Genomic DNA, 14,397 nt, shown 5'->3' on the forward strand with positions numbered 1-14,397 from the left:
GGGTAAAACAATTATAAATTAAAAAATATTAAAATTTAACGTGAAAACAAATATTTTTTAAAAAAATTCATGGGAATAAAAAAATCACTACGTCGTAAAAGATTATAAGAGTTTACATCTTAATTTAAAGTTTTTCCAATTTACATCTAAATATTAATTTCAAATATCTATTTATAAATATAAATTTTTTATTTACAAAGAAAATTTGTATAGAATGAACTCAAATTTAGTTTTATACTTTTAATTGGTATGCAAATTGTAAAGGAAAAAATAGATTTTTTCGCACCCGATTAAATGAGTTAAGTGTGGGTTCAGTTGAAAACCCAGACTACAACCGATAATCTACTAACAGTATGAGAAAAGTTGTGAACTGTTTAGAATTTTTATTGACAATAAATATACGCCTTGTAATGCAATTGTTCGAGTTCAAAATTCTTAAAAAGTATAACATTATCTTTTACTATTAAAATCACTTAATAATTTTTTTATAGATTATAAATTTAAAAATAAAAAAACTAGTTGATAATGTTTGAATAATTTATTAACTAATGATTTCTATCTATGAATAATTTTTTCACTCCTAAAATAAAAACATTTGAAGCTAAAATCTAAAAAAAAAAATTAAAAAATTTATTTAAGCAAATACTAGATATAATTTTCATTATTATACCAAAAAAAACCTTTTAATTAAGAAAAGACCAAAGATTTGGCGGTAGAATGATCGATCAAATAATTTAGAGTAAAGTACACGTTTAATATTTTAACCATTATTTTTATTTTTTAGTTATTTAATTATTTTTTACAATTGTATTTAATGTTTTATTTTATTTTAGTCACCTACTATTAAAATATTAATAACGATGCTGACGTATTATCATAAGATAATGTCATATCATCAATAGAAAATAAAAAAAATGCAAGTTAACAATTCTATTAATTTTTAATGATAGATTATCAATATGAAACTAAAACATAACATTAGGTATGATTTTGAAAAATATAATAGTTATGTGATTAAAACGGAATGAAAATAGTAGTTTAAGTACTAAAAGTGCAGTTTACCCATTAATTTATAGTATAAGATATAAAAAAAATCTATCGTCGAGTTACCGACTTTGGCAACTCGCACTTGGCGCGTGTTTGCAGTCTCGCAGCGGTCTCGTGTTATTCCTTCAAACCTCACGATGCAAATCCCAAGCTTTTTCCTCATAACACCTTCTTAATGCAACCGAATTCTACCTCAATTCGTTTCCTGGTATTGCTTCTCTATCTCTGTCTCAGGTTTCATGTTATTTTCGTTATCTTATATATGCATTGCTTTCATCTAATTCTTCGTTTTCGTTATATTTCTGCTTATTCAATTGAGTTCCTTTGCTTTCAGCTTTTGTTTATTTCTTTTGGCATTTTTAATGATCTGGGCATGCTTCTTTTCATCAAAAGAACACGAGTTGCTTATTGAATTGGCTATTGAAACCCTCTTTTAAAGCTTCTGGGTTTGTTTGTAATTTTCTTTTTTTTTAATCTCGTTCATATTTGGTTTGCAGTGAGAAAAATGGGTCGGAAAAAGCAGGTCAATCCACGTCGATCAGGCGCCTTAATTATAGACAACACTGGTAATGTTGAACCCAAACAGGATGTAAACCGAAACGAGGAAAAGGGAAAGGAGGGAGTAGTAGATATAGAGAAACCATTCTTTGTAGAAGTTGATAGGGCTTCTTGGCTTTCGGATGAGCATCTCGACCTATCTGAGGTTCTTTTGATTGATTTGAATTTGAAAGAAGGGTATGCTGGTTATAGAATCAGTGAGGACTTTTATGGGGACTCCAAGTACTCCTTAAGGTTTCGAGTTTGTAATGTCAGTGAGTTTGTCAATCGTATTAAACTAGGACATTGGCCTGTGTTATCTTCTAGTGATGTATCTTTGGAATTGATAGAGAAGAACATATCTGATGGCGCGGAGATGGAATCGTTGATGTTATCTGGGAGTTTTGACGGTCCTGATGAAGGTATTTCAGCTCTTGTGCACTTGGCTAGTTTGAAATTTCTGACTTTACGGCTGTTGCCAGAGGTAACACTTTCAGAGAGCTTCATGTCTTTGAGAGTCAGGGTGGAAATACTAAAGAGTGTTTTTGATGATTGTGAGTCACTCCTGGAGAACACAAGACAACTTTGGAAAAAGAGTATGATTAATGTTATGGCTTGGCTACGTCCTGAAGTAATGACATCTGAGGCTAAGTATGGAATTAGTGAATCAGCAGACATGGAAGTTGATTTGGATCCAGCGACAGAAGATGATACTTCGCGATCTGGAAAACGAATGAGGTTTGATGCTGCTGAGTTTTATGAAGCCATAAAGCCATCAAAGTGAGTGTCCTATTATTTTATTATAGATTTATTTAGTGATGCTGAACTGTCATAACTCATACATATGTTCCGACTTCCTAATTGTAATTGAATTCTGGAAGCAAATCACTTATATATGTCCTTTGCAGAGAGAAATTGATGCTGAATGATGAAATTCCTGACTTGCTCCCTGTTTTGAGACCATATCAGCGGCGTGCAGCCTACTGGATGAGACAACGAGAGAAGGGTGATTCAAAAATTCTGGAAGAATGGGAAAGGAGCATGTTGTCTTCTCCATTGAGTATACCTGTGGATTTTCTTGATACTTCTTCAAAAATGTTCTTTAATCCATTTGGGTAGGGTTTCTTTATTCAGTTGGCATTTTACTCGAAAGATTGTCCTCCCATTGTTCTTGTTGTGGTTTGTTCTTTTTCCCAGCCTCCACTCCCCCACTCTAAAAAAAAAACTTTTTTCTTCTATTCACTTGCTTACTTTGTGGGATAATGTCTTCAGTGGAAATGTTTCTCTTCATCCAGAGCCCATGCCTCCTTATGTCTGTGGTGGTATTCTAGCAGGTATACAATGTGTCAGTTGTTCAGAAACTCTTCAAATCCTTTCGACATATTATATTAAAGAGAGCTGAAGTTTAATTTAATAATGATAGAGGTGAATGTTCTGCATTCAGTCTGATCAATAGTTTAGAGACGTTGCAATTTTACTGCAGTAGTTACCATCTTATTTATTTTATATTTACATGTACCATTTCTGAATCTTTAACCACTTCAGGATCTCTGATTAGTTTGAGTTTGGCTTTTGAATACCCCATCTGTGAAATTGTGCTGTTCCAAATTAGCATGGGAATTTAGTCTTGCTTGTTTATCAGCGAATGTAGATATTGACACTAATTGTTCCAATTCATGTATTTTACTGTGTGGATGCTTCTCAAACCTGGGGTTCTTTTTAACTTCTGATTTCCGGAAAAAAATGCTTTTTCCCCCTCTATTTCTTAAAGCTGATATTTACCTACACATCTGACATCATTCTGCTTGCTTTTGTGGTGGTAACTATGAACATCAAAGATGAAATGGGCTTGGGAAAGACTGTTGAACTGCTTGCTTGCATCTTTACACACCAGAAGCCTGAATCTGAAGGTGCTGTATTTAAGGATACTGTAGCTAAGGTTACAACTGATGGGAAAACTAGTCTCAAAAGACTGAAAAGGGAGCGTGTTGAGTGCATATGTGGAGCTGTGAGTGAAAACCGTAAATATAAAGGACTATGGGTGCAGTGTGACATGTGTGATGCTTGGCAACATTCAGAATGTGTCGGTTATTCACCTAGAGGAAAAGCCCGGAAAGTCGGTGAAAATGCTGATGAACAAGGACTACAAAAGCTAAAAAGAAGGAAAGAGACAACCAACATTGTTGTCAGAGAGGGAGAGCATATCTGCAAGCCATGTTTGGAGCTACTACAAGCTACTGACTCTCCCATTGCTACAGGTGCAACTCTTATAGTCTGTCCAGCTCCTATATTATCTCAATGGCACACTGAGATTATTCGGTATAATTTTTTCCCTGACTTCTTTTTGTACACTTTTGCAAATTCCAGTATCCTTTAAACTATAGTAATATTAAATTTTGCATTGTTGCTGGTAAGTAAACTTATACTTTTGGAAAAAGAAGAAATTTTTATATCATCTTGTGAATTTCACTTGATTCCTTCATTTTTGGAGGATGTTTTTTGAATTGCATTATTTTATACCTTTCCATTGCAATTCATTGACAAAAGGTAATTGTATATTAATTTCTTTTACTTTTGTTTGTCATTCTTAGTCATACACGTCCAGACTCGTTAAAAATTTGTATCTACGAAGGAGTAAGAACTCCTTCTCTTTCAAATGCATCTAGAGTGGATATCAATGAACTTGTCAGTGCTGACATTGTATTAACAACATATGACGTACTCAAAGAGGACCTCACTCATGACTCTGATAGGCATGAAGGTGATCGGCGCTTCTTGAGATTCCAGAAGAGGTCCCTCCCAACTTCTTATATTTTTGTTAAAATGAGCTTTGCTGAAACTGGATGATTGGCTTTTTTATTTGAAGATGTTCTCAAGTTGTCATATATATATATATATTATAATTTTCATTTTTCTAGGATTTATTGATTCTGAGCTTCATGGGGTTCACTGTGTGCTTGGAGTGGCTCCATACTCAGGCTTTTCTAAAATTTATTTTGACATTTACGATCTTTTCTTCTTTAGTTTCCTTTGTAAATTCTTTACTTAAGTTTAATGTTTTCAAACTCTGTACCAGTTGCAGGAGTGTACTTTCAAAATCTCGAACCGAATTTCCCCCCCTTCCACAAAATTTCATTTTGTCTGATCATTTTGATTTCATCAGTGTTTAATAGCTTACCTTTAAACTCTTTTTACTCTCATCCTTTTGGCTTCTTGGAATTTAAATTATTTTTCGATAAAAACTAAATGAAAATTTTAACTAACTTGAATGGCCCCTATTAACAGAATAATTCTAGCTTTTATCCTGGCTGCCTTATTTTAATGTCTCAAGATGATGACAGGGCTGTCTTTTCAACAGGTACCCTGTTATTCCAACTCTTCTCACTAGAATATTGTGGTGGAGGGTTTGTCTAGATGAGGCGCAAATGGTGGAGAGCAATACTGCTGCTGCAACAGAAATGGCCATGAGATTATATGCTAAGCATCGCTGGTGTATTACGGGCACTCCTATACAACGCAAACTTGATGACTTATATGGACTTTTAAGATTCCTGAAACTAAGTCCTTTCGATGTTTCAAGGTGGTGGGTGGAAGTTATACGAGATCCATATGAGGTATGAAGTTTCTTACCTTTGCTTGTATTCCAACAATTACTTATGTGCATCGTGGCTTCCAATATACACTGAAATGTAATATTTATAATTATAAAATATTTTTTCATGTTTAATATGAAATTATAATTTTCCCCTCAAAATACGAAAATGACTGAATTTCAATCTTGAAATAAACTGTCACAGAGATTTCTCCAAAAGAACATGAATGTAAAAGCATGTAATAAATTGTAATGATGTATGTGTGGCACCTGAAGCATATATTTCTCCGTAGTTTAAAGCTGATTTAAAATGAAATAATACTTTGAAGATATTGTGGTTTCAATGTTGTACAAGAGAAGAACTATCTCTATTGCTCTATAAATCGGTCTTCTATGAGCATCGCTTGATTTAAGTCCTATTGAAGGACATAAATTCTAGTGTCAAATAAATCAAGTTGTTTCCAATACCTTTTGGTTGTGTTGTAGTATTGAGTGGCAGTCAGCTCCCCTTGCCGTAGGTCATGAAGCTGGTCTCTACGTCAAAGAGTTCAGAGATGTTGTCTGAGTTGGCGTAGGTCTCCTTTGTTGCCTCCCATGTCTCCTTTGCTGTTTTATAGAGGAGGAAATTCTTTCATATTTCGGTGGTCATGGAATTTATTAGCCACACCATAACCATATGATTCTCAGTTCTCCATGTACGATACTTAGGATCATCAGTTTCTGGAATAAAAAACTTCTCGGTTAGGTAACTGTAACTGTCTTTGCCTCTCCCTGGGATGTACATGAGAACAGACTGAAAACAGTGAAGATAATTGTGGCCATTGATTCTGTGGTTTGTGACAGGAATGAGTGAGGTATTGATGACTGTGTTGGAGGGATGTGTTTTGGAGCCTGAACTGACTTCTGAGGATGATGTGTGTGGGTTCTCCATGATTTACTAGGATAGATAATCTAGCCCCATACCATGTGAGAATTCTAGAAAAGAGAGAATTTTCTTCGGTCGAGAATCCTACTAAAAACAGAAAACACAACCTGTTTTAATAGGTTGTGTATTACAAGTTAGAGTTTCTCTTTTTACTAACTCGTATCCTAAGAAGATAAAGCGTAATCATACAATACAAATAAATTACAAATAAAATTAGACTTTTAAGATAAACTAAACTTCTAATCTCGGCAGGCTTTCTACAAATGTTTCAACCGCACCTCAATGCGGTGTTCGTGAAAGTTTGGCTTGTATCTTTTCACTGAATGTTTCTTTGGCTCTTCATCAAATAAGGAAGTGGTTCTAAATAGTCCCTAGTTCCCACATTTTTATTATATGTTTATCTGCTCCTTTTGCAGAAAAAAGATGGAGGTGCTATGGAATTCACACATAAATTTTTTAAACAAATCATGTGGCGTTCTTCAAAATTACATGTTGCTGATGAGTTGCATCTTCCCCCTCAAGAGGAATCCGTCTCTTGGCTCACTTTCTCACCAATTGAAGAACACTTTTATCAAAGGCAACATGAAACATGTGTGAGTTATGCCAGTGAAGTTCTTGAAAGTGTGAAAGAAGATTTCCGGAAAAGAGAAATGCCAGGTTGTTGCTGGTTTTACAATACCTTTGTTTAGGTGAATTTACAAGTAATATACCAACTTAAAGTCAGAAACTGAGTTTATGTCTTACGTTTCATATATACTTTCTAGGTGGTGTTTCATCTGGTGCAACGTTCGATCCGTTTATCACACATGCAGAAGCAGCAAAGCTGCTGAACGCACTCTTGAAGCTACGTCAAGCCTGTTGTCACCCTCAAGTAGGAAGTTTTGGGCTGCGTTCTCTGCAGCAGGCCCCAATGACTATGGAGGAAATATTAAATGTGAGTTGTTATTGAAACATTTGATAAAACTTTCTGCAAAAGCTTCTATTATCAGTACTTTAAGAGGATTTCTTTTTTAGGTTCTTATTAGCAAGACCAAGACAGAAGGAGAGGAAGCGCTCAGGATGTTAGTCAGTGCTTTAAATGGGCTTGCAGGAATAGCTATAATAGAAGAGAAACTCTCTCAAGCAGTATCATTATATAAGGAAGCACTGGATCTAACTAAAGAGCATTCTGAGGATTTTCGCCTGGACCCTCTGTTGAGTATTCACATCCATCACAATCTTGCTCAGATACTACCTGTGGTTACAACCTTCTCAGAGCAACTTCCAGTAGAGATACAATTCTCTGAAAACTCTGAGAAAGCCTCCATAGACCACAACATTGAAATATGTGATCAAAGTTCTGTGAAGAGGCAGAAACTCGAGGACCTTGAGGATTCTAAAACCAGTGCTGGTAATCTGCATGATATAGCATCTTACCTATCAGAAAAAAGCACAAATAATGACCAAGATTGTAATGGTCAGTGCCACATGTCATCTGGAGCTTTAAATGAACAATATTTGAGAATAGAATGCCAAAATTTAAAACAGAAGTACTTATCAGCATTTACTACAAAGTTATATGCAGCTCAGCAAGAGTTCAGAAAGTCATACATGCAGGTATAATACATGTTCTCCATAGAACTTTCGAATACGATACAAAGAGAAATATCACAAAATATTTATCGGAGCACAGCTCACTAGTTAGAATGTAGGCATTGTAATTCAACGCTACATGTCAAGTGTACCTTACATGTGCTATATCTATCTCGTGTAAAAAATCTGCATGCTTATAGGCAGCTATAGTTTCGTTGTTTCCTGTCGCACATAATCTTGAAGAATCAACACAACTTTTGCAACCTCTTTGAAGCTCTCTTCCCACAAGCACGTTTCCCCCTTCTTTGTAGAAAATACCCCTCATGCTGGTGTATCGCCATGCGTGCTTAGAATCAACAGTTTACAAAAAAATGTTTTACAAGATTCTTGTCAAGCACAAATTATATGTTCTAGGCAGAACAAAAAATTGCTTCCAGAAGAGTAAGCTGTACCTTTCTCTTTTCTGAATTTGATTTTCACATCCCTTACAATCTCAAATAAAGCTACCTACTGAATAAAATTTAAATGTGGAATGTTCTTTTGAACATTTCAAGCCTAAGGAGTTAATTCTTTGTTACTAAAACCTTCGTATTTGTTATATCCAGATGTTTGCTTTACATTTTTTGTCTGTCTACTGCACATGAGACGATTAACAACAATGTTTTTGCAGGTTTCTAATGCATTGAGTGGCACTAGTAATGAATATAGAGTTTGGTGGTTGGAAGCTCTTGATAATGCCGAGAAAGACAAGGATTTCTCCAGTGAGTTAATCAGAAAGATTGAAGAGGCTATCTCAGGATCTCTTAAGAACCACCGCTCATCAAGAATGTCTTCCTGGTCAGAGATGGTCTTTTTTTTTTTAGCCTCTCTTGCGTAGTGTTGTCTATCCTTATACATCATGGTTTTTACTTTCTACTACCTTTTATAAATAAATAATTTTTCAATTCATCCAAAAATATAGAAGGCTAGCCTGCTGTAAAGAATACAACAAACTGCAGTACAAGCATTTAAAGGATTAACAAAATTTAAAGCGATAAATATTATGTAAATTCTCTTTTAAATCCCTGGTATGGCATAAAAATTGATCGATTCTGTCCTTGCAATATTTTTTGTACTCACTCATTTGTTTTTTGAACCTGCCTTCTTAATGCTTGTTTCACTTCAAGAATGCACTGATTTATATTTTTGCTAGCAAGTAGCAACACATTTCTCACATTTTTTGTAAGAGAATTGCTGTGACCTGCTTTTATGTTTTATCGATGGAGAAGTATGTGGTTCTTCTCCGCGTTGAAGTAAGAATAAACCAGGTGCATTATATGCAATTATAGTAAAACTAAATATGGATATTTTGATAGTTCTATAAATCCTGGTGAGAAACTCCTGACAGATAATTTCTGTATCTTGAAAGTCATAAACAATAAAGCTGAGTTTGCAATTGCAAATTGGGTCTTTTTTTTTAAATAGAAACAGATTTGAGATTGCAAACCGGGCTTTTTATTCATGAGCAGGCTTTTAAATTTATTGTTTCCTTTTTACATTGCAATTAGTATATTGTATGTTTGTTTGAGTTTTGCGTGGAATATATTAGAGGTTTCATTTATTGGTTTTATTTATTACAGGTTTCAGAGTATATTAGTATATTGTATCGTTTCCTGATCATGCCCTACCTTTTTATTGGTTTTATTTATTACAGGTTTCAGAGTATTACTGCTCTAAAGTATCACATCCAGACTGGTTTAGATCTATTGGAATCCTTTAGGGGAAAAGTGCTTGATAGACTTTTAGAAATTGATCAAACAATGGAAAATCCAAAAGAGGAGGATATTGAGCGTGTACGATATTGCCGTAATTGTCAGGTTATTGGTGATGGGCCAATTTGTGTTCATTGCGAACTAGAGGATTTGTTCCAGGTTTGCCTCCAAACTTCTATGTTGTTGTCGATGTTTGACCATACAACTATAAACTGTTTTACATTCTTTACATTTTTTAACATCGTCAACCAGGATTATGAGGCAAGGCTTTTTCGGGTTAACAAAAAGGATGGAGAGATGGTTACTTCTGCTGAAGAGGCAATAGTTCTGCAGAAGAAGAAGTCTGCACTTAATCGATTTTATTGGAGCTTATCGCAGCCAACCAAAAATTCAACTTCATCTAATGTAGATGATAAAGAACTGAAGAGAGGTGTTCAAGAAACAATAGTGGTCGGTTACTTTTTCTCGTATGAATTTTGTTCTTGAGGTGTACTAGGGCTTTATCATGTAATAGCATTGTACTCTATGGTTTATTATGGATAGGTCTCTAAATCTCCATCTCAATTGGAAGTAGCTCTTGGAGTTATAAAGAGCTCTTGCAAGGCTCAGTTAGGAAAAGATGGTATGTTGGCAGCTACAAAGCAGCTACAAATTCTGGAGGTATGCTACATTCAATTATTGTTTGCTGGATCATTCTGCTTAACTGTACTAATTAAAGCAGGTTAAGCACATAATGATATTGAATTGTTTCCTAATTTTATTAGCATGTTGTATGTATCATGTACTTTATGGAAATTGATTTTCCTTTTTTCCTTCTTTTGACCCTTCCTACCTTTCCTACCTTTCTCATAACCTGGTTAGGGAATGAGGAAGGAGTATCGGCATGCTAGGCTATTAGCAATTGCCCAAGCACAAGTTCTGAATGCGCATGACGAAATCAAGATGGCAACGACTCGATTGCACATAAGAGAGTTTGAAAATGACAAATCAATTGATGCTTTAAGTCCAGATGAGTTGGCTTCAGCTAGTGTGCAAAACACTAGTGACAAATTCCTGTCCTTGACTTTGTTATCGAATATCAAAGGGAAACTTCGTTATTTAAAGGTGCTGCTAAAATATCTTGGAAATTCTTCTCTGCCCTCTATACACCATACTTTGTTTGAAATATTTTGGTTGACATGTTTTTGCTCTGGCAGGATGATCCATCATCACTGCTTTAGTTTCTTGTTGTCATGGTTCTTCATATGCTTTTGGCCTGAAGGAAATTGCATGCCTTATATTTGCTTTCAACCACAATTTTCCTTATCTTACCTTCACGTATAAATAACAAAACTCATTTGCTTCTTACATGAATTGTTTTCAGGGATTGGTTCTATCTCAAAATCTGGTGCAAATGGAGAGTTCTGATAATTCAACTTTAACTCAAGATATGTCTACCATGTTGTCTTATATAGAACAGAAAAGCGCATGTCCACTTAAAGCTAACCAGGAAGCTTGTCCTATTTGTCAAGAAAAGCTAAGCAGTCAGAAGATGGTATTTCAATGTGGACATGTTACTTGCTGTAAATGTGAGTTTTACATCATCCCCCTCCAGATTTCCACCCTTCCATGAAAGCCATTTGCACTCAAGATTTTAAGATGTCGGTGTTGAAGATTTACCCTTGCAATGAAAACTAAAGAAACAATATTTTTTTTGTATGCTAACATTTAGCTGAAACTTGCTAGTCAAAGAAATTTTGTGTTGATTAATTACTGCTGGAAACTTCCCCCTCCGCATATGTTGTGAACTGTCGGTGTGCATATGTGGTGGATTGCAATTTTAGGTGACTGAATTAAAATCCTCCCAAAAACATTGCATCCTTAAAGTTAATATTAAGTTTCTTTTAAGATATAGTATCTAGTGTTCACAGTCTTGTAAAGATCTTCAAAAATCCTTATGTGAAAGATAAGTTCATTTGGCGCACTTGTCAATATCAATTCCATCATGTGAAACCAATTGAAGTGACAAATAGCGAGGCTTTAATTGTCCATTCCTCTTTTACTTTATTTTGCTGTTTGTCACCATTTTAGAGTGACCTGTCCTGTTCTCTTTGTTTTACCTATTGATTTATCTTGTTTCATTATTCTATTTGCTTTGAACTTTTCATTCGACTTCATTTGCATTTCATGCCTCACATTTTTGCAGGTTTATTTGCTATGACTGAACAAGGATTAAGCCATGGCAACAAGTGTCAGAATAAATGGGTAATGTGCCCAACATGTAGGCAGCACACAGAAGTTGGAAATATTGCTTTAGCTGTTGATAGGCAAATTTCACCTATCCCTCACACATTTCAAGGTGGTGACAGTTATGAAGCATCTTTGACTGTTCAAGGTTCCTATGGAACAAAGGTGCACTTATGAATGTTCTTTTCCTTCTTTCGTTTTTTTTTTGGGGGGGGGGGTGTTCTAAATTGAATTACTTTCATTGTTTAATTAACTGCATGGAATAATTATATATATATTTTTAAAGTAACCTAGATGTTTCTCAAGCAAGTTTTTTTGGTGCATATCACCTCAAATGATGCCAAGGCCAACACAACTGACTAAATATAATTCCACAAAACACATTTTATGCAGTATGTATGTTAGTTATCTATTTGCTTTACCTGTTAAGCATTCGTATGCAAGTGCATTGTTTCGATTCTTTTCATATTTTACATTTTCATTTATCCGATCATCTTGGTTTCTATATCTTCTGTAATAGCATAATTTTGTACATTCATTCCCAACCACTTCTGTATTTTTCCTTTCTTTTCTATTTTATCTGCGGAACTTGTGCATGGAAGATTTAGAGAGAAAAGAAGAAGTGTTTTACTCTTTCTGAATTCTCATTCATAAAAAACTTACAGAAAATAGCCTGATTAAAAAGGCTGAATTTTACAACTGTAGAGTCCTATTAGGTTAGTGTTTGCATTGGAGTTCTACATATCTAAACTACTAGATGGATATTTAACTTATCTCCCAAGTAGATAAACATAAAGTACATCTAAAATATACGAAAGAACTTTTCTAATACTCGGCTACATTTGACAGTGCAGAGTCATTGTTGAGGGATGCATGAGACAATGCTACCAGAATCCTTATTTTATCAGTCTTACCAGTCAATTATCCTTGGCCATCGGATAGAGTCTGCTTGTCTGTTTGGCTTCCATCTTGTTTCTCTGTGTCAATGCATGTCTTTGTTAGGCATCTGTTTGAATCCTGCTCATACAAAACTGGACTTCTAATTCTCTTTATGCTTCATCTAGGAAGTTATTACCTAATGATTCTGCTTTTACCATCCGAGATCTCTTTAAAATGATAACACTGAAAATTATAGGGGGAAAAGAGAAATCTACCAACTGTTTATATCAAGACGTCTAGATGACTATTATGGTAAGCATCTTGTTGATGATTGTACAGATTGAAGCTGTTACACGAAGGATCTTGGGGATCAAATCTGCTGACCCAAAAGCTAAAGTCCTGGTTTTTTCAAGCTGGAATGACGTTCTTGATGTGTTAGAACACGCATTCACTGCTAATGACATTACCTACATCCGAATGAAAGGAGGAAGGTAAAGAATCTGTTTACCAGCTCTCTGTATTTTGTTGGTTGTATACCTGGAGAGTTACTGATGGATCTGGACAACTTGTACTGCAAAAGTTTTAGTTTCTTCCTACAAAATTTGTATTCTAAGAACATCTGGTTTGTTTCTATGGAAGTAAAATGTTTGGCCCCTTTGCCTGTGCCTGTTTTTATTATTTAGTTTCTACTTCCGATGTGCTTTGAATTTTCGATTAGTTTATTAGTTGTAGATGTTAATGCCCCTTCATATCTGAAAATATATATCAACTTTCAGATTTGATCGAGTTATTAATATGTGCAATCACAGGAAATCACATGTTGCCATCAGTGAATTTAGAGGACAAAATATTGGTGGAAGCGGACAGAAGATGCGGAAGTCGGAACCAAAATTTATTCAGGTGCTATTGCTCTTGGTCCAACATGGTGCAAATGGCCTAAATCTTTTAGAGGCACAGCATGTTATTCTTGTTGAACCATTACTAAATCCTGCAGTTGAAGCACAAGCGATCAGCAGGGTACATCGAATCGGGCAGGATAAGAGGACACTTTTTCATCGCTTTATAGTATGTGCATTTTCCTATCTATTTTGATGTTAAATGATTGGAATCCATCATGCATGTTTCTATGTGACAACACACTCGCTGATTTTGTCATTTATGTCGAACATTAGCATTTGACGAACTAAATCTTTTACTTACATGTATACGAACCAGATATTCTAAAATCTCATATCATTTGCTTCATTTCATCTTCATTTTGAATTCTGATTATTAGCTTCAGGGTTCATACTTTTCTGGCTCGATATCAGGTTAAAAACACTGTCGAAGAGAGCATATATAAACTCAACAGAAGCAGGAACTCGAGCGGCTTTGTTGGGAACACCAAGAATCAGGACCAGCCTGTTCTGACATTTAAAGATGTCGAATCCCTCTTCGCCACAGCACCATCTACAGTACCAAAAACCAGTGAAGATGGGACCAAAAGTGAAAGTCTGAGACACCTACCTCCTTCCATGGCCGCTGCTATAGCTGCTGAGAGGAGACTCAAGGAAAACCCAACCGCTTGACATTCACGCCGGTTAAGGATACAAATGAAAATCATCTGTAGCGCAATCTTGTAACCAGTTTCAGCAGGCTGTTGAAATGGTTAAATTTGTAGGCTTTCTAACCAAGGTTTAGCTTTATCCCCCCCCCCTTTTGTTCATTAGATTATTATTTCATCCGTTAACATAAGGAATATTTGTCTTTAGGGCTCTAATGGTAGGGAATTAAGCTCAGCACAATTATGTATGCAGAACTTATAAAAGTAATAAGCTTTACAAATGCATGCATGCATGCAGTTCAGTATATTCAGTTGGCGTGTTGGT

General features: G+C 35.2%; 1 protein-coding gene across 2 annotated transcripts; it reads left to right on the plus strand.

Annotated features, from left to right (window-relative positions):
• Positions 1-1,096: 1,096 nt before the first annotated feature.
• LOC120213113 (E3 ubiquitin-protein ligase SHPRH) lies at positions 1,097-14,353 on the plus strand. 2 transcript variants are annotated; one of them, XM_039211263.1, is made up of 20 exons: positions 1,097-1,255; positions 1,545-2,364; positions 2,493-2,699; positions 2,857-2,918; positions 3,423-3,903; positions 4,176-4,376; positions 4,943-5,198; positions 6,518-6,758; positions 6,866-7,035; positions 7,116-7,697; positions 8,344-8,510; positions 9,367-9,583; positions 9,677-9,874; positions 9,968-10,084; positions 10,286-10,528; positions 10,788-10,992; positions 11,610-11,815; positions 12,869-13,020; positions 13,339-13,594; positions 13,840-14,353. In XM_039211263.1, the coding sequence occupies exons 2-20, from the start codon at positions 1,553-1,555 to the stop codon at positions 14,095-14,097; spliced, it is 5,031 nt and encodes a 1,676-aa protein (XP_039067194.1). In that variant the 5' UTR covers positions 1,097-1,255; positions 1,545-1,552; the 3' UTR covers positions 14,098-14,353. The 2 variants fall into 2 exon arrangements, with proteins under 2 accessions (XP_039067194.1, XP_039067195.1); XM_039211264.1 differs by lacking the exon at positions 1,097-1,255 and having other exon boundaries at positions 2,227-2,364; positions 2,554-2,699.
• The last annotated feature ends 44 nt before the right edge of the window (positions 14,354-14,397 follow it).

The sequence above is a fragment of the Hibiscus syriacus genome, unplaced genomic scaffold (genome assembly GCF_006381635.1).
Source record: "Hibiscus syriacus cultivar Baekdansim isolate YM2019G1 unplaced genomic scaffold, ASM638163v2 tig00110020_pilon, whole genome shotgun sequence".
Taxonomy (NCBI): Eukaryota; Viridiplantae; Streptophyta; class Magnoliopsida; order Malvales; family Malvaceae; genus Hibiscus; species Hibiscus syriacus.